The 27,285-nt window shown below is 39.8% G+C and overlaps 1 protein-coding gene across 1 annotated transcript in view; it reads left to right on the forward strand.

The window, feature by feature from the left end:
• Window positions 1-27,285, forward strand: part of myom3 (myomesin 3) — a 109,849-nt gene that overhangs the window by 25,737 nt on the left and 56,827 nt on the right. The window contains exons 4-11 of the mRNA XM_017695793.2: window positions 1,021-1,174; window positions 1,705-1,862; window positions 4,530-4,622; window positions 6,523-6,611; window positions 8,890-8,934; window positions 14,118-14,258; window positions 14,438-14,599; window positions 26,882-27,023. Of these exons, the coding sequence (XP_017551282.2) occupies window positions 1,021-1,174; window positions 1,705-1,862; window positions 4,530-4,622; window positions 6,523-6,611; window positions 8,890-8,934; window positions 14,118-14,258; window positions 14,438-14,599; window positions 26,882-27,023 (984 nt within the window). The remainder of the gene's footprint in view (window positions 1-1,020; window positions 1,175-1,704; window positions 1,863-4,529; window positions 4,623-6,522; window positions 6,612-8,889; window positions 8,935-14,117; window positions 14,259-14,437; window positions 14,600-26,881; window positions 27,024-27,285) is intronic.

The raw sequence follows: 27,285 nt of genomic DNA on the forward strand, positions 1-27,285 counted from the left end.
ATTTCTGTATTTATATAGTTTACTAACACTGTATATCTGTATCTATACAGTTCACTAACACTGTAGATCTGTATCTATACAGTTCACCAACAATAGATCTGTATGTATACGTTCAATAACACTGTATTTCTGTATTTATACAGTTCACTAACACTGTATATCTGTGTTTATACAGCTTGCCAAAACTGCATTTCTGTATCTATACAGTTCAATAACACTGTATTTCTGCATCTATGCAGTTCACCAACACTGTATATCTGTATTTATACACTTCGCCAAAACTGTATTTCTGCATCTATACAGTTCACTAACACTTTATATCTGTATCTATACAAATCGCCAAAACTGTATTTCTGTATCTATACAGTTCACTAATGCTGTACATCTACACCTATAAAGTTCAACAACACTGTATTTCTGTATCTGTACAGTTCACCAACACTGTATATCTATATCTATAAAGTTCAATAACACTGTATTTCTGTATCTATACAGTTGACCAACACTGTATTTCTGCATCTATACAGTTGACCAACACTGTACATATATATCTATAAAGTTCAATAACAATGTATTTCTGTATCTATACAGTTGACCAACACTGTATTTCTGCATCTATACAGTTGACCAACACTGTATATCTATATCTTTAAAGTTCAATTACACTGTATTTCTGTATCTATACAGTTGACCAACACTGTATTTCTGTATCTATACAGTTGACCAACACTGTATATCTATATCTACAAAGTTCAATTACACTGTATTTCTGTATCTATACAGTTGACCAACACTGTATTTCTGTATCTATACAGTTGACCAACACTGTATATCTATATCTATAAAGTTCAATTACACTGTATTTCTGTATCTATACAGTTGACCAACACTGTATTTCTGTATCTATACAGTTGACCAACACTGTATATCTATATCTATAAAGTTCAATTACACTGTATTTCTGTATCTATACAGTTCAGCAACACTGTATATCTAAATTGTCGCTGTGCATTTTCACAGGGAGGTCCTGAGGGAAACTATGGCTGATGATGAGCTCCACCAGAGGGACAAGTGGACCCTGTTTGGTAATGAGGCTGAAAAGGTGGAGATTGAGGTGATCAGGAACCAGCATGAGGTCCGTAAACGAGTGGACCGCATGAAACTGCGCAGAGAGGTAAGGCTCAGATGGAAATGACGGAGGGCTGTCTGCACACGGCTGGAAAATTCAATCCCAGCATAATAGCTGGAATGGATAATTTAGTCCTTTAACCCCTCGTCGTCCCATAGTTCATAGTAATTTATAATAGTTGAATAATGCTTTACTGAATAATGCATAATTCATTGCACATACTGAACAGTTTATAGTTGGTATTGGATAGTTTTAGTAGGCACTGAATAATTCATAGTAATTACAAAATATTTAATAGGCATTGCTATGTAACAGTAACAGTGGTTAATGAATAATTTTAGTAATGAATGAATAATTATGGTTGTAATTAATAATTTCAGTTGCTTTTAAATAATTCATAGTCGTTACTGAATAAAAGTAATCCATAGTGGCTACTGAATAAGAAGCCTGGGGTTCAAAGTGTATCACTACAGAGCTTTTGTAGGAACCTCTTTTTGTCTGACCATCTTCACTCTTCCCTCGTTTGTGTCTGGGTTGTGACTGGTTTGTGATGAATTTTCCATTTCTGGCCTTAGGCTCAGAGGAAGGCCTCGGCGCACCTGAAGTTTCTGGAAGACTTGAGCATGAAGGCACCAGATTTTCCCATCCCCCTGCGTCCACACACTGTGTGGGAGGGCATGGCGGTCAAACTGTCCTGCACCATTCAGGGCTGCCCAACCCCACATGTCACCTGGTGAGTAATATTTGCACACATGTTCGAAAGAATCTTCAGCGAGATGAAAAGGTTCACGAAATTTTTATAACTTTATTCATATTTACAAGCCGTGAGATGTGCTAGTGGGTGGCCTTAGGAGTAGTGCCACTGCTTTGTTCACCTTCGTTTCAGAATGTTAACCCAGTCACTGAACACTCACTGTGGTGGTTCCTCGGCAGTGCAGCTTCAGTATCTTTAGTTAGGGAATATAACTGTACTGTAATCCATCGCAATTATAAGCTCCCCGGACAAAAATGAGTCACCTTGGGTTTTTAAGGTGGTAGTAACTTCAGGCTCCTGCAGATGATGGCTATAAATACCTGCAGCAGGATTCGTAGATTGAGAAGAGGTGGTACAGTGAAGTGAACGTCTTGTCCGATGTGTGGAAAATGGATCACAAAGCAGGTGTTAATAATTTCTGAGAAGGAGGTCTATCGAAGCATACAGTAATGTGGATCGATCAGCAGTAGTAAAAATCCCAGTGAATAAAAATTAAGGTAAGAGCTGCTTCTAAAAGTCAACTCAGGTTCTTCACAACCAATTTCTGAAAGAACTCTCCACAGGGAACTGGGTACCATGAGCATATGGAGCTTTGTCTGCTGACAAAGTTGCCCAGTTACAGTGGACAAAGAGCAACAAAAACTGGACTGTTCATGACTGGAAACGCGTTATCTGGATGAATCTCGTTTCTGCCTGTATGTGAATGATGCTGGGCATTATGTTCATCATAGACCTCAGGAAGCCTTCAGTGAAGGCTGTGTGCAAAGTGAGGGTCAAGCTGGAGTCTCTGTGATGGTCTGAGGGTGTTTTAATTAATAGGAAATGGGTCCTTTGCTTGAGTTGACAGTAAATTTGAACCGTAGCAGACAACCAGGTTTGCCATTGCTCATCATCTTACTGAGGAGCATAACATTCGTATCCCTGAATTCTAAGAAGACAGTTCTCATGTTCACAGGGCTACACATGTGGCATGATGCACATTGGGGAACATTCACACATCTGGACCCGCAAAATCCCGAGATTTAAATCTTCTTGAAAACCTGTAGGATGACCTGGAACAGCGAGTAAGATGCCAGGGAAGGCTCCATGAAAACTGTTCAATTTGATGCAAGAATTGCTGAACATTGATGCTGACATCCAGAAACGTATCCACTCTGTGCCAAATCAAATCACAGCTGTTAATTTTTGCTCTTGGAGGTATTACATCCTATTAGGTACCTTTTAGTCACAGGTGACTCTTTTTTATTTTAAGTGTATTGACCCCACCCACTTTGTCTTGTTTCCAGGTTTTTTATTTTATTGTTTAGTTTAAAAGATTCAACTACGAAAATGGACAAATGTGGACTTTCTCCCAGGAAAAATGGTCAAATGCTCAAAATTGATGATGAATCTGTCATTTAATCTCATGAGATCCATCACATACAGTTTTTATACCCTTCTTATGTTATATTTGTTGTAGATATAACTCATGTTTAAATTTTCCCTGAACACATACACTTTTAGCACTAAACATTTGCCCACCAACTTTTCTGGTGAAGAAAACCCATATTCAATATATTGAAAGTGGCTAACATCTCTGCCTTCCACACTGTAGGCTGGGGTTCAATCCCCACCTAGGCAAACACCCTACACTATTCCAATAAGAGTCCTTGGGCAAGACTCCTAACACTACCTTCGCCTACCAGTGTACAATGATCGAATTGTAAGTCGCTCTGGATAAGAGCGTCTGCCAAATGTCATAAATGTAAATATGTGTGGATATATTGCTATATTTTTCAAGGTTTAAAAGTGGCACAGTTAAACATATCTTGCTTGTGTATTTGAAAACATCAGATGTATTACACATGTGCTTTTAACATAAGCAAGTATATGTATACATATATTCTTCTATATGGGAAAGTTCTTAACTTTCTTTTTTGAAAATAATTTTGGACTATTTCTATTATTGCATTCATCATGGCTTTTAATGTAAATGCCAGCTGGCTCACTCAAATAATGAAAAAAATAATAAATACTAAATGAAAAACAAACAAAAAATGGAAATTTCCATTGAACCAGCACTGGGTTTGAAGGCTTAAATCAAGAAAGGCTGTAAATGAGCCTGGCACAAAAGAAGGGATTCAATCTATAGCAATGCACCTGCTGCTAGTGGCTCTTGTCACTCTACCACTCTATATCACTGCTGTCGGAACAAAACCTTGTATCTCCATTTTTTTTCAGTTTTTGACATGATCTGAAAATGCCTGCTGCTCTTTACACTGTGTGTAAATTTCATGATGAATGCACCAAAAGAAATGGCCCAAAAATACTTGGGGAAATGTCTGGTTCCATTGACTTACATTAAAAGTAAAGTATGTTTTTTCCTTCTCCTGTAAAGTTACCATTTTGGAGATACAAGGTTTTGTTCCGACAGCAGCGAAATGCAGATATAAAACATTGTATATATACAAAAGTAAGTTAATCATGTTACAGTAATCAGATTGTGGATGCAATATAAAAATAAGGTGATTACTGCACTTTTTAACAGGTACTGTAAAGCATGGAACCCTCCCATTTGTGATGTCTGTTTACAATGCTGGCTGATCCTCGTAAGAGAATATAAACCCTCTTCTCTGGATCTGAATATACTGTTTTTTTTCCTGGCAGGTTTAAAGATGATGTTCCTCTGAGAGTCTCCTCACAGCCCTGGAACTACAAACTGCTGCAGAAGTTCGGCCTCAACACCCTGGAGATCAGACGGTGATTACGCTCTAGAAATAAATTTGGATTGCGTTCAGCTAATTGCATCTCACACTTTTAAATCAAGTCAATAAAGATTACGTCCTTCAGGTGCTGGCGACTTCGAGGTGATCTGCACTAAACTCATTTAGATGTTTGAGATGGAACAAATCTACGGCTTGTTTAGTGCAGTGGAGAAGCCAAAGGCCTGCACTGCAAAAACTGTGTTCCACGTCAGTGTAAGAGAAATGAGAAAGCATAGTGCTAAATAATGCAGCACTGTCTGTTTACTCTCTTAAAACGCCCATATCATAGAAAACTCTACTTATTTGATGTTTTAAATGTGAGTTTGATGTAGTACAGTACTGTTTTAGACATCTAAACAAATTTTAAATGATTTACCTCAGCAGTGAGTTTATCACAGTATGCAGTAAAATAAAGTCATATTAATAGTTCAAATAAACATAAAAACTATAAAAAGTAAGAAGAATGTATTGGGTCCATATTTTTCCTTGACACCTTCACAGCTACCACATGGACTTGTTAATATCATCAATTACATCATGAGCTCAATTTACTGAAGCACTGATTGGTCAAACCAGGACTTGCTTTTTAACTACATAATATGATAATGGTTAAACAAACACACTAATATCTATAAAATCATTATTTATTTTTCATATATATATATACATATATATATATATATATATATATATATATATATATATATAAAATCATTATTAATGTTCTATAAATTTAGTTTATTCAAAATATTAACACTTTTCTCAGCAAATAAACACAAACTACACAAATAAATAGATTTTGAAAATGTGTCTTGGGTGCCTAAGACTTTTGTATAGTACTGTATGTAAAACTTGTGAAAGTTTTTAAAAAATATGGGACCATATATGGGAGCTAAGCAAAAAAAGGCATATTTTGGATTCATCGTGGTTGCGATGTCATAACTGTGAATGTTTTTATGCAAAATCAGTTTTCCTACTTAATCCTAGAAAATAACAACAAAATGGAAAGAATTTTCACGCTTTGAATTCATCATGGTTGTGATGTCATAACCATGAATGCCTTTGCGCAGATCTCACTGCAAATGCGTTTTTTTTTTTATTTATATTTAGAGAACAACAGCAAAATTTGAAGAATTTTCAGGTTATGGATTCATCATGGTTGTGATGTCATAACCATGAATGCATTTGTGCAGACATAATTGAAAATCTGTTTATTTAATCTTAGAAAATAACAGCAAAATTTAACTTAAAAACTTTCATCAAAAAAAAGTTCATCATGATTGTGATGTTATAACCATGAAGCGCATTTACACAGAGCACATTGAACATGTTTTTTTTCCCCTTTCATCCTAGAAAATGACAAAAGCGTTTACATTTTTTGAAAGAAATTTAAATGTGCTTATTACGAGCAAATTGAAAAAGAAATAATCGAGGTCATCTTTTCTGCGGAATCCAGTGTTCACACAAATCTCAGATGGATTTGATCTGCTGATTACAAACTTTTACTCAGGCTTTTACACAAATTCGTGGAGCCGGCTCGAGAACCTATTGTCAGTATAGTGAAAAGGGGACACATCACCAAATACCAAGAAATTCTGAAATTCATGTAAATTATAATATTCTACTTTCCACTCATATTGTTATGGCGACAGCATGATTTGTGATGCCTTAACTAGAAAAGAATGCAAGAATAGAATCATTTCAGTAGTGGACTTCAGAGGGGAACATAAAATGTGAAGGCCCCACTTATTTGTCCCTAAAAGGATGTTGTTGTTGTGGCTGAAGGACACTTGTGCTGAGACTCTGTGGATGAATGCTGGTGTGAGGAGCTGAAGGAGAGTCTGCAATGAAAGATCAGTGAGAGAAGGTCATGTTCCCTGTGCTTTGATCCTCAGGTGTAGCGCTGCTGATGCTGGAGAATACAAAGTGGTGGCTAAAAGCTCCTTAGGAGAGGCGACCACCTTCGCCACCCTTGTGGTGAACTGTGAGTGACTTTCAGTTTATCTTGACATTTTTCCTTGCCAAGGCTGAAAAAACTAAAGAAAAATCTGAAAAAAGTCCTATAAGGATGAACACACAGCTGTTCATGGTGGTAAAATGTTCTTTTTAAAGGGGAATTCCAAGTATTTTTCAACATTTTAGCATAATTAAGTCAAATTAAATCTCATTCAGAGTCAGAATTGTTCACATTGGTCGTGATAGGAACCAGATGTCCACCTCTAAAAGCGCCCTCACAGAAAGTTAATACATAAAATGGTTATGAATACTCAGCCTGATGACTGGGATTGTTTTACGATCGCTTTGAGGTTTTGGCCAAAAAGCTATACATGCAGGGTGTTATATGGAAAAATAGTTCAAAAATTGAACATTTTTTTCAGATTTTCCACTATTTCACCATCATCAACATTCCATATAAACTCAGAGGACACATGTAGGTTCACTGGTGGTTTTGGATAGTGAATAAAATGTGTTGTAGTCATGGCGACCCCTGGTTCCTATCACCACCACTGTAAAGACATCTGAACCATGAATCTCTCTGTTTATCTTTCCAACACTGAATCACACAAAAGTACTAAAAAGGGAAATTCACCCTTAATTTGAAAAGTAATAGTGGAAATGAAACGATACTCCAAGGAAAGTGAGGTGACAAGCACACTTCATGGTTGGATTGTGGTTCAGGCCTTAATGACTGACTTAAGACTATACAAACTACACTACAGAAAACGACCATTTGTGATTATCCGGCTCTGCCTTCCTTGAAGTTAGGGTCAAAGCGAATGAATCAAAGCAATAATATTCAGTAAAAATCTAAGTAAATTGGCATAATGAGGTTTTACAGTGCAGCGGTGTGAGATGTTTGCTTTGTTCTAGTCTCATTTAAATAGAATATTTAAAGAGCTGTAATGGTGACTGGCTCATCAGCGCATGTGACTAGACCACTGATCCATAACAGTAATGGAGAGGCCTTCTCTAGTGCTCACACACTGAGATGTAAAGAGACAGGAGCTGTCCTATAGTGTCCTCATTACTGGACAGTTCAGAAGGAGTTAAAGGGAATGCCTAAACACCCTTTTTTTGGATTGCATGAATATGTTGACTCATGAAAATTGATTCATCTGGAGTATATATATATATATATATATATATATACCGCAGCCCTGAGGGAGAAGCGGCTTAGAAAATGTGTGTGTGTGTATATAAAACCCATCAACAGTCCATCTGTTTCTCAGCATACTGTGTTAGCCCCTTTTACCCTGTTCTTCAATGGTCAGGACCCCCACAGAGCAGGTATTATTTGTGTGGTGTGTCAGTCTCAGCAGAGAAACTGATGTGGTGGTGGTGTGTTAGTGTGTGCTGCGCTGGTGCGAGTGGGTCAGACACAGCAGTGTCCTGTGGGCAGCGTCCTGTAACCACTGATGAAGGACTAGAGGATGACTAACACAAACTGTGCAGCAGCAGATGAGGTATCGTCTCTGACTTTGCATCTACAAGGTGGACTGTCAAGGTAGGAGTGTCTAACAGAGTGGACAGTGAGTGGACACAGTATTTAAAAACTCCAGCAGCACTGACTGTCTGATTCACTCGTACCTGTGCGACACACACTAACACACCACCACCACGCAAGTGTTGCGGCAGTGCTGAGAATGACCAACCACCCAAATAAGAGACCACTTATTTGTGGGGGTCCTGACCACTGAAGGACAGGGTGAGAACATATCAGAGAAACAGATGGACTACAGTCTGTAATTGTAGAACTGAAAAGTGCACCTATACAGTAAGTGGAGCTGATAAAATGGACAATGAGCGTAGAAATAAGGAGGTGCTTTTAATGTTATGGCTGATTGGCACATCTCCAACAGGGAATATGGAGCATTCAACGTTACAAAAGCACAATATTCTATAGTAATGTACTCGCCCGAAGCTAATATCCGCAGAGGCTGCTTTTTCTTTCTGCTCTAGATTAATAGATAAAGAGGAAATGATATCGTGTCCGTCCTCATTGTGGGCTTATTTCATTCATGTTATACTTTATGCAGCATAAATCAGTATTAAAATGAGTATTTTATTTGCTCCAGTCTGTTAAAGGTCTTTAGTGCCTATGCATGTCGAACCGAGGGGCTCGTATTGAACTGTACTGCATGACATGCTGTACTGTTACACTCCTACACACTCATTCGTGTATTAGGCGACTGACTTGTCTTCTTTCTTGCTTTCTTCACCCCCAACCCCCCACCTCCCCCCACCCCCTTTTTCCAATTCAGCATATCAGGGAGCTGAGACGGGCCTGAAATGCACAAGGACTGCGGGTAAGTAGCACTGTTTCCCCTAATGAAAAATGTCCTCCCTCACTCTCTCTCTCACTCTCTTGCTCTCTCTTTCTCCTCTGGCCGGCCTTTTGATGTCTCCCCCTCTCCTCTGCTGAGGCGGAGAGGTTGGGAGCACTTTGAAGAAAGATACAGCTTATTTCTTATCCTCTCCGAATGACCGCCGGCGGGAGAGGAGAGGCGTTGGACATAATGTGTATGTGCGAGTGAATGGATCACTGCAATTTCAGCCGTACAGTCATGTATATTTCATCACAGGGACTGGGATTCATTTGCTCTTGCTCTGGGCTCTGCGCTGTTACATCTATATGCCACTTTCTCATGCGCAGTAAGCTATAGGAGACCGCTTTGCCCCCCAACGATGTCATTCACAAGACCAGAGGCCCCCTCCATCCGCTCTGACTCACTCTGATTAAGCAGCCTTTAACCCTCATCAATAGAACCCAGTTACCATTTCGCTGTGTATGTTTTAAATAAGACATCCAGCAAGTTCTAGATAACTGCCATACTGGCCATTAAGGCCAATCTGTGGTTTCTGTAATAGATTAGCATAAGTGCATTTGATTTACATAAAATAATTATTTAAATATGCATCATTATGTACGGAAAGTTTGTGAGCAAACTTTAAGTTGGTTTGAAAAAAACAGCTAATAACGCTTCATTAGTTAAAGCAGTTGCAGAACGCTGTAGGTTGTTTTTGGTAGCGTAACATTATGTAGTGATTCCAGATGGTTGCTATGGTGATATGAGATTGTTATGGTCTTCCAGCTTCAAGTTATTGCTTGGTGATTGTTAAGTGTTAAGGTGTTGTTAAGCTGTTGCTATGATGTCCCAAGTGGTTGCTAAGATGTTGGACTGTTGCTATGGTATCCCAGGTGGTTGTTATGGCTTTGTTAGACTGTTGTGGTATCCCAGGTGGTTGCTGAGATTTTCTTAGACTGTTGCTGTGGTATCCCAGGTGGTTGCTAAGGTGTTGTTAGACTGTTACTGTGGTAACCCCGGTGGTTGCTGAGATTTTCTTAGACTGTTATTGTGGTATCCCAGGCCGTGGTTAAGGCATTGTTAGACGGTTGCTGTGGTATATCAGGTGGTTGCTGAGATTTTCTTAGACTGTTGCTGTGGTAACCCAGGTGGTTATGAAGTGTGGTATCCCAGGTGGTTATTATGATGTTGTTAGACTATTGCTGTGGTATCCCAGGTGGTTGCTAAGGTGTGGTTAGGCTGAAGTTTTAGGTATTGCGGGTGGTTGTAAAAGTGTTGTTGGACTGTTGCTTTGGTATCCCAGGTGGTTGCCAAGATGTTGTTAGGTCGATGCTTTGGTATCCCAGGTTTGTGTTAAGGTGCTAGACTGTTGCTGTTGTATTCCAGGTGGTTCTCAAATTGTTGTCAGGCTGCTGCTTTGGTATCTCAGGTGGTTGCTAAGGTGTTGTTTGGCCATTGCTTTGGTATCCCAGGTGGTGGCTAAGATGTTGTTAGACTGTTGCTGTGGAATACCAGCCACAACATCTTACAACATCTTTGTATCTTAGTGTTGTTAGGCTATTTCTTTGGTATCCTAGGTGGCTGTTCAAGTGTTACTAGACCATTGATGTGCTATCCCAAGTGGTTGTGAAATTGTTGCTAGGCTTTTGCTATCATATTCCAAGTGGCTGATACCAGGTTGTTGCAAAGGTGTTGCTAGGCCATTCCTATAGTATCCTAGGTGGCTGCCCAGGTGTCACTGGGCAATTGCTGTGATATCTCAAGTGGTTTTTGAAGGTGTTGCTTGGCCCTTGCTATGGTATCCAAGGTTGTTGGTAAGGTGTTGCTAGGCCATTACTATGGTATGCGAGGTGGTTGCTAAGGTGTAGCTAGGCCATTGCTGTAATATCCCAGTTGGTTGCTAGGCATGTATTCAAGCAAAATTGACAACTTAGAGTGGGCTTTTGCTATCATATTGCTGTAATATCCCAGGTGGTTGCTAGACATGTATGTATTAAAGTTCGCTCATATACATGCCTGTTTTATACATGATAAAATGTATGAAAAATGAAAACCATACATACAGTTCCAAAAGTGCAAGCACACCAAGCTCTATGATCTTGCCACATTGGGTTCTAGTTCGAAAACTGTGACCCATGAAAACAGTACAGAAATGTAGAATAATACAGTGAAAAATGGAAAGATGATTTTGTAAATTAATTATGGCATAATTATTACATAGTTACACAATACGCTAATAATGTATTAATTGTAAATGCAACTGTTACACATTAGAATTACATTTAGAAGTGTAATTATAACTGTAATGTAGTGTACAAAATGTAATCAAGTAACTGTTTATAACTATTTGAAGTAAATTATGTCACATGATGGTAAAATGACAGTAATACGAAGGTTGTGAGGCTTGAGCAGCACCAATAACAGGCTGCAGCTGAGCTCGTTTCAGGTTACGCAGCTGTGCTCCCGCTGAAATGAGCAAACATCAGAAATAAGACCAGCAGAATTCTATTCACCACTTATTGTTCTATATCACTTCTCACTTCTGTCTGGACTCCAATTCCCTGTTCTGTCAATATTCACTGTGTATATAACAGATAGCCTGTCAGGAATCGTGCCTTTTCACAACCATCACAGCCTCCATCCAGAAGGTGTCCCATCTGTGGCGCACGCCTCATTACTGTAATATTCATCCCGGGTTTTTCTCTGCGCAATTTGCAAGCAGAGCGAAACCCCTCTGAAAATGAAGAGAGAAACGTATTTTCCTCGCTCCAGTGGTTTTTATGTGACTGGGCTCCAGCCCTTTTAATTATGCTCTTCCTGACATCATTTATTTTCACACACTGTGACGAGCAGAGCAGAGAAAGTTCCTCCCGCTCACTTCAGAGAGATAATTAGATCTGATTCAGTCACAACACAATAGCGTGATTATATATGTTTTTGAGTGTTCATTTTCTCTGGAATAATGGATTTGTGGACACTAAACTGCATTTTGTCTGATTCTTGTTATTTGGACTTAACATTTAAATCTCTTCTCCAATCTCTCCTCTGTCTCTACTGAAATCTCTCATCATTCTCTCCTCTATCTCTCCTCTAATCTCCCCTCTATCTCTCCTCCAATCTCTCATCTGTCTCTACTCTAATCTCTCATTATTCTCTTGTCTATCACTCTGGTCTCTCCTCTATCTCTCCTCTAATCTCCCCTCTTTCTCTCCTCCAATCTCTCATCTGTCTCTACTCTAATCTCTCATCATTCTCTTGTCTATCAATCTGGTCTCTCCTCTATCTCTTGTCTAATCTCTCCTCTATCTCTCCTCTAATCTCCCCTATATCTCTCCTCCAATCGCTCATCTGTCTCTACTCTAATCTCTCATCTGTCTATACTCTAATCTCTCCTCTATCTCTCCTCTAATCTCCCCTCTATCTCTCCTCCAATCTCTCATCTGTCTCTACTCTAATCTCTCATCTGTCTCTACTCTAATCTCTCCTCTATCTCTCCTCTAAACTCCCCTCTATCTCTCCTCCAATCTCTCATCTGTCTCTACTCTAATCTCTCATTATTCTCTTGTCTATCACTCTGCTCTCTCCTCTATCTCTCCTCTAATCTCCCCTCTATCTCTCCTCCAATCTCTCATCTGTTTCTACTCTAATCTCTCATCATTCTCTTGTCTATCACTCTGGTCTCTCCTCTATCTCTCCTCTAATCTCCCCTCTATCTCTCCTCCAATCTCTCATCTGTTTCTACTCTAATCTCTCATCATTCTCTTGTCTATCACTCTGCTCTCTCCTCTATCTCTCCTCTAACCTCCCCTCTTTCTCTCCTCTAATCTCCCCTCTTTCTCTCCTCCAATCTCTCATCTGTCTCTACTCTAATCTCTCATCATTCTCTTGTCTATCAATCTGGTCTCTCCTCTATCTCTCCTCTAATCTCCCCTCTATCTCTCCTCCAATCTCTCATCTGTCTCTACTCCAATCTTTCATCTGTCTCTCCTCTAATCTCCCCTCTAATCTCCCCTATATCTCTCCTCCAATCTCTCATCTGTCTCTACTCCAATCTCTCATCTGTCTCTCCTCTAATCTCTCATCTGTCTCTACACTAATCTCTCATCATTCTCTTGTCTATCACTCTGGTCTCTCCTCTATCTCTCCTCTAATCTCCCCTCTTTCTCTCCTCTAATCTCCCCTCTTTCTCTACTGTAATCTCTCATCTTTCTCTCCTCTGTCACTCTGGTCTCTCCTCTTTCTCTCCTATAACCTCCCCTCTATCTCTCCTCCAATCTCTCATCTGTCTCTACTCTAATGTCTCCTCTATCTCTCCTCTAATCTCCCCTCTATCTCTCCTCCAATCTCTCATCTGTCTCTACTCCAATCTCTCATCTGTCTCTACTCTAATCTCTCCTCTATCTCTTCTCTAATCTCCCCTCTATCTCTTCTCCGATTTCTCATCTGTCTCTACTCTAATCTCTCCTCTTTCTCTCCTCTAATCTCCCCTTTATCTCTCCTCCAATCTCTCACCTGTCTCTACTCTAATCTCTCATCATTCTCTCCTCTATCACTCTGGTCTCTCCTCTTTCTCTCCTCTAATCTCCCCTCTACCTCTCCTTCAATTTCTCATCTGTCTCTACTATAATCTCTCATCATTCTCTCCTCTATCGCTCTGGTCTCTCCTCTATCTCTACTTTATATCCTCTGTATTCTCTCCTGTATACATCCTCTAATCTCTCCTTTATCTCTACTGTAATTTCTCCTCCTCTTTCTCTCTCTCTCTCTCTCTCTCTCTCTCTCTCTCTCTCTCTATATATATATATATATATATATATATATATATATCCTCTGTGAATCCTCTATACATCTTTTATACATCCTCTCTCTCTCCTCTATCTCTCTTCTCTCTCCTCTAATCTCTCCTTTATCGTTCCCCTGTCTTTCCTCTAATCTTTCCTTTATCCCTCCTCTAATCTCTCCCCTTTCTCTCTTGTCTTCTCTATCTTTCCTCTGATCTCTCCTGTCACTCCTCTATACATCTTTTATACATCCTCTCTCTGCTCTACTCTCTCCTGTCCTCTAACTGTCATCTAATCTCTCCTTGATCTCTCCTGTCTCTCCTCTATCTCTCCTTCTGTCTTTCCTCTAATCTCTCCTCTGTCTCTCCTGTTTCTTTTCTTCTCTTCTCTTCTGTCCTCCAGTCTCTGTGGTTGAGTCCGAAGCTTTATTTGACTCCACTTTTCCTCCATCCTTTGTGAAAGAGGGAGATACTCTGGTTCTGTGCTGCAGTTTCTCCTCTCCTCTGCTCCCCTTCCAGCAGGACGTGTCCTGGTTCAGAGACGGTGAGAGACAGAGACAGAGCACCTTAAAGGGCCCATATCATAGCAAACTGCTTCCAATAAAAGTTTGATGTAATGTATAACCATTGCTATAGTTCAAAATGTGCTACTCACTCTTCAGTCCATACATGAAAATTAAACCGCAAAAACAGCCTGAATTCATCATGGTTGTGATGTCACAGGAGTTCCACTCAGTTCTTCTGGCCGAGTGGATGTGAGGACAGCGCTGACCTCCACTACTCTCACCCTGAAAGGAGTTCACAAGGAGCATGAGGGTCTTTACTCCGTCCGCCTCCTCGGCCGGGACGGCATCAAGGAGCACAGCGCCTTCATCTACATCAAAGGTTAGTGGTGGTTCCTCTGTGCACTGATGTTGGACTGATGCTGAATGATGGTCCACTTTTCTCTTTGGAAATAAGCTGACTGAGATCAGTTACATTACCTGGCCACTTTAATAGAATAGTTCGAGACTGTTGATGGACAGTCTGGGTTAGCTGTCCTTTAGTCCTACACCACAGAGCTGCTCTTGGCTGGAAAATTTTTGAGAGATGCACTTTCTCACTATTAAAGTGGCCAGTGAGTGGACAAACAAGGTAGGTGTTTCTAATAAAGTGGCCAGTGAGTGGAAGCACACGATATTTCTAATAAAGTTGTTTCTATAAAGTGGCCAGTGATAGGTGTTTCTAATAAAGTGGGCAGTTAGTGGAAGCACAAGGTATGTGTTTCTAATAAAGTGGCCGGTTAGTAGAAGTAAAAGGGAAGTGTTTCTAATAAAGTGGCCAGTAAGTATAGTACCATGCAAAAGTTTTAGGCATCTAAACAAATTTTTAAACAATTTACCTTAGCAGTAGTTGAGTTTATCACAGTATACATTAGAATAAAGTCATATTCGTAATTCAGATAAACATAAAAACAATAAAAAGTAACAAGAATTTCTTGGGTCCATATTTTTCCTGGACACTCAAGGAGAGGCTTGGAAATGGTTAAACAAACACACTAACATCCATAAAATCACTATATGTGTGTGTGTGTGTGTGTGTGTGTGTGTGTGTGTGTGTGTGTGTGTGTGTGTGTATATATGTATGTATATACAACGTTGTGTAAAACATAAATAAAAAACAGAATACGATGATTTGCAAATCCTTTTCAACCTATATTCAATTGAATACACTACAAAGAAAAGATATTTAATGTTCAAACGGATAAACTTTAGTTTTTTGCAAATATTCACTCATTTTGAATTTGATGCCTGCAACACGTTCCAAAGAAGTTGGGACAGGGGCAGGAAAGGCTGGGAAAGTTGAGGAATACTCAAAAAACACCTGTTTGGAACATTCCACAGGTGAACAGGTTAATTGGAAACAGGTGAGTGTCATGATTGTGTATATGAGGTTCACCACTTTGTGAACAACTGCGTGATCAAATAGTCCAACAGTTTAAGAACAATGTTTTTTAACGTGCATTTCATCATCTACAGTCCATAATATCATCAAAAGATTCAGAGTATCGGGAGAAAAATCTGCAAGTAAGCTGCAAGGCAGAAAACCAACACTGAATGCCCGTGACCTTCTAATCCCTCAGGTGGCACTGCACTAAAAACCGACATCATTCTGTAACGGATGGTGTGGGGGTGTGTTAGTGCCCATGGCATGGGTAACTTGCACATCTTTGAAGGCACCATTAATGCTGAAAGGTACATACAGGTTTTGGAGCAACATATGCTGCCATCCAAGCAACGTCTTTTTCAGGGACATCTTGCTTATTTCAGCAAGACAACGCCAAGCCACATTCTGCACGTGTTACAATAGCATGGCTTCGTAGTAAAAGAGTACGGGTACTAGACTGGCCTGCCTGCAGTCCAGACCTGTCTCCCATTGAAAATGTGTGGTGCATTATGAAGCTTTATGAATACGACAACAGAGACCCCGGACTGTTGAGTAACTGAAGTTGTACATCAAGTAAGAATGGGAAAGAATTCCACCTAACACAGTGGTGATGTAACACAGTGGTAAACATGCCCCTGTCCCAACTTCTTTGGAACGTGTGGCAGGCATCAAATTCAAAATGAGTGAATATTTGCAAAAAACAATAAAGTTTATCCGTTTGAACATTAAATACAGTTGAATTGCAATTCATTGTATTTTGTTTTTATTTATGTTTTACAATATATATATATATATATATATATATACATATGTGTTTAATCATTATTAATTCATATTCCATACATTTGGTCTATTCAAATACTAACACTTTTCTCAGCAAATAAACACAAACTACACAAATAAATAGATTTTGAAAATGCGTCTTGGGTGCCTAAGACTTTCACACAGTTCTATAGAAGTAAAAGAGAGATGTTCTTGGCTGGAAATTTTGTAGGAGAAGCATTCTCTCACTAATAAAGTGCGACATAAAGCGGACATATAAGTAGGTGTTTCTAATAAAGTGGCCAGTGAGTGTAAGTACGAGGTTGGGGTTTCTAATAAAGTGGCCAGTGGAACAGTTAGTGGAAGCACAAGGTTGGTGATTCTAATAAAGTGGCCACTTAGTGGAAGTAATGCACATTTTCTTTGATTATAATATAATTGATTATAACATACAACAAAAAATGTATATAGATGCACAGTAACTCAGCAGCACAAATGATAACCACAAATGTTTGTGAATGCCCGCCATGTGCTGCAGAGTTACTGAATCAGTATGTTTGATGTTTCCTGATACAGCTGGGTGGCTTCTACAAAGGTATTATGAGAAAAGTAAACAGTATTTCATTTTCAGTGAGATTTATTTGCATCTCACTCTGTAAATTCTGTTTTGACAGCGCTGCTAATTGCGTCGAGAGCATGGAACGTAATTTGGATAAAAATGCTCTGAATCAATTGCGGAAAACCAACAGGGCAGAAAACAGCTCACTGAGAGATGCAGATGATCCTCCATAAGTGCCCGTTTGGGAGTTTGTAATCTATTGCTTTTCTAGTGAGCGTGATTGCAGGTTTCTCAGAGCTAAACCTTATGGCTCAAGGAGTTTACTGCTAAATGCTAATTGAGTTGTTCCTCTGACAGGATGCTGTTTTTTCCCCATTGTAAATTTTCAAAGAGTCAATGTAATGAATATTAAAATATCTAGTGAGAACATTCGTGAAAATGCTTTGATTTTGCATTATTCAAACCGCATTTGTGGCAAAGTTGGGACATGTTGTAAATGCAATGAAAAAAATCTGTGATTTGTTAATTCTCTTCATCCTTTATTTAACTGACAAAACTATAAGAAATAGCTTAATGCTTTGGCTGACCAAGCTGATTGCATTGTATTGATTTTGAATTTGTTGGGACAGGGCAAAATAAGAGTAAAAATCATCAAATCAAATCAAATATTATAAAGCACACACTCTCGGAAAAAAAGGTATAACACTGTCACTGGGGCAGTTACCCTCTTGTCACTGTGGTGGTACCCTCAGGGGTACATCCCAGTACCTTTAGTCAAGGAACATAACTATACCAGAATCCATTGAAATGATATTTTCTAAGTTGTATTGACTCCACACACCCCATCTCGTCTCCAGGCTGTTTATTTTAATGTTCTGATTTAGAACATTTGGTTATAAAAGGTACAAATATCTACTTTTTTCCCTAGGAAAAACTAATGTAAGGTACACCATTGGACCTTAAAACCACTGTTGTATCTTTGAGGGTACACTTACAATGTTTGTACCTTGATGAATGAATCATGTACCTGCATAGTACGTTTAATTCAGTGCAGGGTGACTCAAAAAGATTCATCCGATTTCAAAGAGCCAGATTTTTACAACCATGAGGCGTCTAGGAACCAATCACAATCCAATTGAAAGATCAGAGTTTCTAACTGTCAGTGGAAGATGGCTCCCTTCAGTCTGCAAGGAGATGAGACCCCTGAACAGAAAGCGTTCTGCATTCTCCACTTTGATAAGAGTGAAACCGCCATTTTCATCAGCAGTGAAGCTCCAACAGCTCAGAGCATTCCACAACACTGACATCAATCCAGTATGGGATGATTTTGACTATGGCATTGATGTCTGTACAGCTGGAGAAGGTTCATATTGAGCACTTGTACAATTACGTAATAAACTCACATCAAGAAATGTAAACTCTGTTACGCAAGGAGAACGGCATACATCAATTCAATGCAGAAACACAGCCGAGTTCTCTGGGGTTTTATGGTCTCAGATGGTCTGAAAGAGAATGGAAATGTGTGCTGTGGTCAGATGAGTAAACTTTTCAACTCGTTTTTGGGAAAAACATATGTTGAGTTGTCCATACCAAAGACGAAAGGGACCTTCCAGACTTTTATCAGCGAAAGGTTCAAAAGCCAGTACCTGTCACGGTGTGGGGGTGCATCAATGCCCACTGCATAGGTGACCTAAATTTGTGTGACGGTACAATTGACTTGGAGACAAATTTTGCCATTTTAGAGAGACAAACCCTGCCAAAAAGATGACGTCTTTTCCTAGGAAGTCTGTGGTTATTTCAGCAAGACATTCTGTATGTGCTCTAACAGCGTGACGTCATAGACACAGAGTGTGTATGCTTGACCAGCCTACCTGCAGTCCAGATCCTATCGAAAATCCTATTGGCTGGCCTCCTGTTGAAAAAGTATGGTGCGCCTTGAAGAGGAGAATCAGACAACGACATTCATAGACTGTTGAGCAGCTGGAGTGTTGTATCAAGCACGAATGGGCAAAAATTCCACTTCCTCAGATTCCAAACGATTAAAAAGTTTAATTAAAGGGAAAGTGATTCAGTGGTTAACAAGCCTCTGTCCTAATGATATTCCAATTTCTCCAGAAATAGGGTTTGTATGATGCTTATATTTTTTTAAATATGTCATTATTTTACCTAAAGTGGGCGAACTGTGCAATTCTATGATAAAATCACAAGCAAAAACATTTCATATTGTCATTTTATTCATTATTATTCAATAACAGTCTGTGCACTATAGTTTGAAATATTATAAACTAGACAATAAAACAGAAAAATATCTTAGAAGCTGGTTGATCATTTTCTGAAGTAATAAGCACATTCAGTGGTGTTGAGGCCTGGACTCTGGGGTGGTCAGTCCATTGTTCAGCTTCTTTGTTTGATGTGTCCATCTCCTTTTCTCAGTGAGGCTCAGTGCTGTTTATCTGATTATGGCAGTTTTGGGGTCTAGCAGGTCTTCCCGGTGGTTGTTAGGAGGCCCATTTTCTCTGTAGTAAACTCCTGATTTTTAAGTTTTAAGTTTAAGACTTAAATTTATTCCTGCATGCGTTCCTTAAATGATGCTGGTCCATTAGTGTAGTGTCTGAAATGCTGGCCTACTCGAAACTCCTAAACAGGCCAAATGATGTAGCACCAGCAAGGTGACCTGTGGCTTGTCTGAGAGCCAGTTCTCATCACGGTCACCTCCGCAGAATCAATAACCTGCTCTGCTGGCATGGTGAGCTCCTAATGGTGATGATAGCACAGACGGCATCGATGTTTCTGTCTTATTAGCCGCACTGGGCTGCTCTGGCCTGGAGTAATTAGAGATCCCGTCTTCACCGCCTGCGTCTGCCTAATCTCAGGGGCAGAATTTACATTGCAAATCTGCGAGGGATCGAGGAGACGTCGGAGAGTGAGCACAGCTTCAGTTCTTCACTTTCGTACTCTGCTGGAGGGGCTTTATAACAGATAGGTGTGAGTCAGTGTTTTAATTCATGCAGTTCTAAAAAGTCATGGAGCTCCAATTGATCGCTCTCTTGTTCTCTTGTTCTTATTCTTTCTCTTTCTGTGTTCTTTCTCACACTCTGCCGTTCCTTGCTCTATTTATCAAGCTAACTCCCTGGCTACTTTATTCGAAACTCCTCCCTGGTGGTCTCTTGTTTCTGGATTTGCCATAACTTCTGTTAACATAAAGAATCCTTGACTGTCTTGAGGCCAAAGCTGTAGCATTACCTAGAAAACAGTGGCTAAAACAATCTAGCTACTTACCTAATGTTATAAAAGTTTGGTTTATGGGTGGATTTTGGGTGGAGGTTCAGGTTCAGGTTGTTTTTATATTTTGTCCATTTTAGAAAAAAAAAAAAACAATGGTTCCCTTGGGGTGGATTTTTTTGGGCTTGCGCTGCTTAAAAGGCTTTTTTTCCGTTTTTTTCTTCTGATACTGAAGGCAGCTGTCTCAACATCTTGCTGCCTGTGTGGTTTCATAAGTCATTGCCTTAAAAAGCAGCACTGTCACAAAATGTCGTTTGAGACGTGTTTTGAAGGCAGCAATATGTCACAACATTGTCAAAATACAACAGCTCTTTACTAGCTGTTAGCATTAGATGCTAGCGTCATTTACCCATTTAACCATCATCATCACTTTTGTTTATGTAGCGCCTCTCCCATGCTCATGGATGCTTTCCAATCCAAGAACATGAACACATTAAAGAATTAACGACAAAAGCACAATACAGGTAAACATTCAAGCATAAGCGGAACAATGATAATACAGTGGAAAAAATGAATCTTTAAAGGAAGACAGAGATGCGGCATCCTGAGTAGACTGGGGAAGAGTATTCCAAAATTTGGGAGCTACTACACTAAATGATCGGCCACCCATAGAAGTCCATTTAAAACTTGGAACATGAAGAAGACCTAAAGTATGGGACAGGACATATAGATGAAGATGCTCAGCCAAATATTGAGGAGCCAGATCATCCAGGGCTATATATATAAGAAGGAGAACATTTGGAATGTAATGGGTAGCCAGAGAAGACTCTGAAGGACAGGGGTGATATGACCAGTCTTCTTTGAACAGGTCACTATCCTAGAATCCTAGAAGCAGATAGAAGAACATTGCAGTAGTCTAGCCGTGTTGTCACTAGTTTGTGTACTTCGTCCACCACTGAATATTGATGCCAAGGACAGATGAACTAGATATCTGTGGCACTGTCAACTCACAGCAAGAAGGGCCTGTGTTTGATTCTCTGGTCGGGCGACCAGGTCCCTTCTGTGTGAAGTTTGCAAGTTCTCCCTGTGTCTGTGTGGGTTTCCTCCAGGTGCTTTGGTTCAGTCCAAAGACATGCAGGCAGGCAAAGTCTCCTCTAGGTGTGAGTGTGTATGTCTGTATGTCTGCCCTGTGTAGGACTGGCAGCATATCCAGGGTGTTTCCTGCCTTCCAGCACCCTCTGCGGGGAAGTGGCTTAGACAATGAGTCAGTGAGGATTTGTTCACAAATCAGCCTCTCTCTTCCACCATGCTGGTGTTTTCTGCTATTTCTTTCCTAACTACATTGGCACTTATGGGATGCATATAGCAGTGAAGGATACATCTACACTACCTTCAAAAAACAGTCAACTTGAAAAACCTCTGCAGGCAGCGTTTATTATGTTTCAGTCCCTGCCTACAACTGCTTTGTGGGGTATTTGGGGGGCATTCACTGTTGTTTTTCTAGCAAGCTAATAGACACAGGAGGCAGATCACTAACATAACTGTGGGAAGCTGAATGCCTTAATGCAGGTGTATTACTGCCGTAACTGTTTCCAAATCATCCTTACAGTGGAGAGGATGGAGTACTCAAAACACAGAAATATCTCTTCAGAGGACAACAAGCTAAAAGCTAAATTTAGCTATAAACTTCAGCTATATTGCTTTACTGTCTATCTAGCTGCATTACATCAGTTTGTCTTCTCTTCTCTGGCTAAAAGGATAAAAACTTCTCTGTGGTGTCCATTTTGTGCAGAATAAAGATAGAATTATTGTTTCTTTGTGATTTTCTTTGACAGTTGAGGTCAGAGTTACACTAAGCACTAATGTTAGCTTATTTATTATTTATTTTATTAGGTCAGCGGCTAGCCGTCAGGATTGGTTAACACCTCAGGAATTCTTAATGCATCCATTTGTGTAATGGGTGTTTATAATACCGGTTACACTTTCTATGAATGTCATGTTTGTAAATGTCTATGAACACATTTATATATTTCACAGTTATAATGCATTCATAAGGTATTGTAAACATAGTTATAAATATTTATAGAAATTAATTACACTGAATTACACGTTATAGCCATGATTATTATATATTATGAATTGCTACTATAATGCATTATAAGTAGTGTTAATAACATGTTATACTGTCAGTGCCAAAAGTGAAATAAAGTAAAGATACATACAAAGTCTATTTATGCCCTTCACTCTGTAACACTACACTACAATACAGTAAGGCTAATTTCTGCTAGCTTTCTATTGGATATGCAGTGTTAAGTGAGTGCCAGGCTAACGGTGGTGTATATTCACTTTCCCACATTGGGTAAAACGCTGATGGCAGCACTAGTTTAAACTCTGACATTTGAAGCCTGTAATGTGCTTTATTGTGTGTGTTTTAGTGTTTCAGTAAATGCTTCAACTTGAAGCCTCACTCTTAACCCTAGAGGAGGCTTTAGTACAGTATAGTACACTTCACTTTACTTAGAGCGGACAAATACAACTTACAAGCTCTTATAATTGGTTATGAACAGTACTTATAATGCATTGTGTTAACAATTTATAATGCATAATAAGCATGGCTTTAATCTGTAGTGTATTTTTATAAATATTTATAGACATGTTTATGAACGCCTTATGAATGCATTATAAAATGTTAGGAATGTGTTTATAGATGCATACAAATGTCACATTCATAGAAAGTGTTACGGAAATAACTGATTGACCACTACAAAATATAATTTTAGATAAAGCTAAGAAATTATAAACTGTTAAAGACAGTATCAATTAATGATAAAAAGCCCTTTGGGTGCTAGATGAAGATGAGGTTGGGGGTGTGTCTATGAATTTATCTATAAAGTGGGTCTGTAAGGTAGGGCCTAGTTTATAGACATCTACTCTTCCAGTGTTATTTCTGAAATAAGGGCATTTTCATGATAGAGCTTTTTTCCAGACCCAGGTCCACTTGCTCTGTGAGTTCGGTATGTTTGGTCTAGATGTTTTTAAGCCCAGGAGTGGTCCAGAGAACCAATCTCTGGTCCGTAAAGCGACTCTGTTGGGGTCCGCTGCATGTGTGGAAACTCTCCGCTCCCACTCCCATGTTTAGACTGCATGATTGGTATTTTTTGTAGCTTGACTTCTTTGACTTATTATGATACTTCCCTTTTCACACTTTGTGATGGCAGGAATGGACTGTCATGAACAAAAAGCGCTGCTCTTCACTGCTTAGGTGTTTGTATCCAAGGAAGATAATAAAAGCAGCAAATAGACGGTTAGTGCTGGCAATGACAACATACAAGCAGAAGTGTGATGGAATTATGCAATCAGTTCTAATGGAATTCTTGTAGGTGAAAGCAAAACAGCGATAATGAACCCCTCCCCCCCAAACAAGCCCAGAATCGGTCCTTGGTGCAGACTCAAGTATAAGGCCACAAGAACACAAACACAAATGACAGTGCTTGGCCAATGCACTGCAAACGCTCAGTCATTCTGCGCAAACTCACCATGCATTCTTATGTTACTGCGGTGGTTAAAACACTCAGTACTGAAGAGGGCGCTAGAGGACAAATCATAGAGGGATCTACTGCTATTCCTTCTGCTTCAACGGCTAAACATGGACAGTACACAAGAGTGAGCTGCTTTACCTTTTCTCTTGAAATTCAAAAGCGATAATGAATCATAGTTTTGATGTTTAATTATAAAAATGGATAGTTCTGGTTCTGAAATCTGGCTGAGCCGCTTTCAAAGCCATTGTAAAATCCGCAATATATATACACCTATGACACCTCATAACAACTGAATTGTGTATTTCTGCTATTAATGAAATAATATTTGACGCATGAACCACTGAGTATATTGATTTTTGGTTAAACTGAAGGGCTAAAAAACTTGTGTTCTTAATTAGAACTAGGCTGGTCAGCTAGCTAACAGGCTAAAAGATAACAAACAGACTAAACAACTTCATTATTGATTTCACAGGCCTGAATTAAAGTACCTACAGTGTGATTTACTGTAAAACAGCAGAATAAAAGTCTAAAAATATCACTTGAATGTTTTACAAGCTCCAAACGTCCATGATTTAGTCAGAAGTTGCATCAATCCCAAATGGCTCTGTATTCCCTAAATAGTGTTCTAGCTATGAAAGTTTAGAAATTCTTGTCTCTACAGCCAAACAATGCATTATGTATCGAGTGTGGATGTGTCTGAGTCCCAAATGACTATTTCTTGGCTGTATTTTGCTCTGTTGGGCTGCAAGATCCAGTATTTAAACCCCCATGTAGTGCATTATGTAGGAAACAGGGAGACCTTTGAGATTCAGCTCTAGTAGGTGAAGAGGGCACTGCTGTATTGATGCTAAATAAGACTTACGGTGGTCATTTGGTGACCAAACAGTACTTACAAAGCTAAAGTTTTGTATTAAACATTGCTATGTCATCATATGTTCATTGTTATACGATAAAAAGTTTTTAAAATTCATGAAATGACCGCAGTATACAGAAATAGGTGACCGAACGTTCTCCTCATTCAGTGGTCCATGGTTGCTGGGCAGTGATACAATACTTTAAAGGAACCACATTCCTTTGCGTTATGCCTATGAACACCCTTCCTGAGAAAGCACGCTGGCCATACAAGACCACTTGGTCAGGCTAGGCTGTCATTATTGCGCCCCCTTGCTCTGACGTCCAGACTGCAAGTCACATTTGCATTGTGTTGAAATGCGTGATGACACATTTTCAATCCAACTATGTCTGAAACCCTGTCTGCATGGCACGAAGCATCTGTGTTCACATCCTTGCGTGAAGTATGTTTTGGGCCTAAGTGTGAAAACAACCGGAGTGTATTAAAAGTGAGTTTGTCCTCGTTTGCTGCAGTAACAGCCTCTATCCTTTTGGGAAGGCTTTATACTAGATGTTGGAATATTTCTGTGAGGATTTGTGTTCATCCCAAAGGTATTGGATGGAGCTCCATCACTCCAGAAAACGCAGCTCCACTGCCTAACAACATCCCAATACTGTGGGCCTTATACCCTTCTAGCACTAGAATGACTAAAGCTACGAAAATTTTCACAAGGGAAACCAGCCCCCATGTTGCCCACTCCCCTGCTGTGAAGTGATGACACCTATTGTCTTGGTAATGAGAAGGAATGCGTTGAAGGAGCGTCTCTGAAAGGACCGGCCGTTTTTGGTCCGTTCATGAAGAGGAACCAGAGAGTGGATCACCTGTCCTGTGAAAAGTCTCAGTTGCAGCGGGAGCGCTCGGTGCAGGAAGACAGAACGACTCTCTTAATCAATCAAAGAGTTTATTAAGTCTTCTGCACAAAGAAAGAAGGGCACTCCTTCTTTTATACAAACACGTCCTGCCCTGTTGCGTACAAGCAAACAGGATGGACCCAAATAAGTTGTCTAACAGTCATGAAATGCTAAGCTGACACTCACGGACCACCGGAACTGCCCAAGGGAGGGGGGCTTCTGCTCTGTGTACGATAATCTTACCTACGAAAGAGAACAAATGGTTCTGGACAGAATGTTGTCCCGATAAGAGGAGCAAGTTGTTTGTGCAAAACTGCCAAGGACAGTAGCTATGCATGCTGCAAAGTCTGCTTAGAGCAGAGTTAGAGCTGAGTTAACCCTTTCAGTCTCTGAGGTGAATGAAGCTGTGGGCGGGTCTGGACGCGGAGCTTCTGCAAGATGATTGGAGGATCAGTCGAAAGGCTGAATGTCGTTTTGATTGACAGCTATTTTGACCTATTAACATCGAAAGAAAAACTGCAACCCATTTCTTGGTGTTTGCTTGGTGAAATGACTTGCGCATTGTTCATTGTGTAAATAAAACGCACTCGTAGTTGGCTGGCTGGAAGCGCTGGGACAGAACATGCACTGCTGGCCATGCCTCTTGATGACATCATCTCAGGGATCATGTCTTGTCTGGTCAAGATTGGGTTTTGGGGATCTGTCTAACTAAGGCCGTTTTCTTGAAAAGGAACAGAGGGCAGAATTTGTGTATAAATAAATTGACAAACTTTATGATATAAGCCGTCAACAAATCGTTGCCGCATAATTTCTTTGTAGCGGTCACGTGACATCGTCTCCTTGACACGATTTAGTAGTACTGTACGACTGTATCCAAAAACAGTATTATATATATATATATATATATATATATATATATATATATATATATATATATATATATATATATATATGAAATGATAAAACAAATATATGCGGTGCGAAACATTTTTATTTTTAATTTACTGTAGAAAATCAAATATAATGATGATCATTATATGGATAAATTACACTAACAACAACAATCAACAAGCAGTGTACTATATATTTATATATTTACAGACGTAGGGAGAGAAAGACAGATGTTACTAGTAGGCTTTCTGGATGGACCACAGAGCTGCTGCCTCACTGCTTCTCTATGAATTAGCATACTAAAAGTTGACTTATGGTTCTGCTAATTGCTGGCAAGAAGGAGGGGTGATGTCCTGAGGATCCTGAAATCTCAGTCGTGCTAGTGCTAGCCCACACTGTTCAATGGGCGTGATGTGTCCCATTCTATTCTCATTGGTTTTCATGGAGATTATACAGGCTGTGAGTGCGCAGTTGATGCCCATGTCAGTAGTGAGGATATTCAGTATATTTCTGTTTCTCTTTCAGATGGTCCTGCTGCAGTGGTTGGAGCTCCTGGATCCCCCCTGGAGGTCGAGTGCTCTGATGTTAACAGGGATTACGTGTTCCTCTCCTGGAAGCCGCCCAGCGCAGATGGGGCAGCCCAAGTGCAAGGCTACTTTATTGAGAGGTCAGTGTGTGGGCAGCACTTGAAAGTGCAAAAAGCACTAAGAGCTCTCGACAGAGGAGCTGGATGCATTACAGAGGAGCTGCTGAGCGACACTGAATCACAGCAGGTTTCTGTCAGGAGGTCTTTCTCTGGACCTTCAGCTCTCAGAATAAACACGCAGACGTTGCTGTAATAACACCCGTATACCACTGAGGGAGCTCTCGCTGCCTTACACACCTAAACACAGAACTGCATAGAGAGAGATAGAGAGAGGGGTAAGAGA

The sequence above is a fragment of the Pygocentrus nattereri genome, chromosome 24 (assembly GCF_015220715.1).
Source record: "Pygocentrus nattereri isolate fPygNat1 chromosome 24, fPygNat1.pri, whole genome shotgun sequence".
NCBI classification, from domain to species: domain Eukaryota; kingdom Metazoa; phylum Chordata; class Actinopteri; order Characiformes; family Serrasalmidae; genus Pygocentrus; species Pygocentrus nattereri.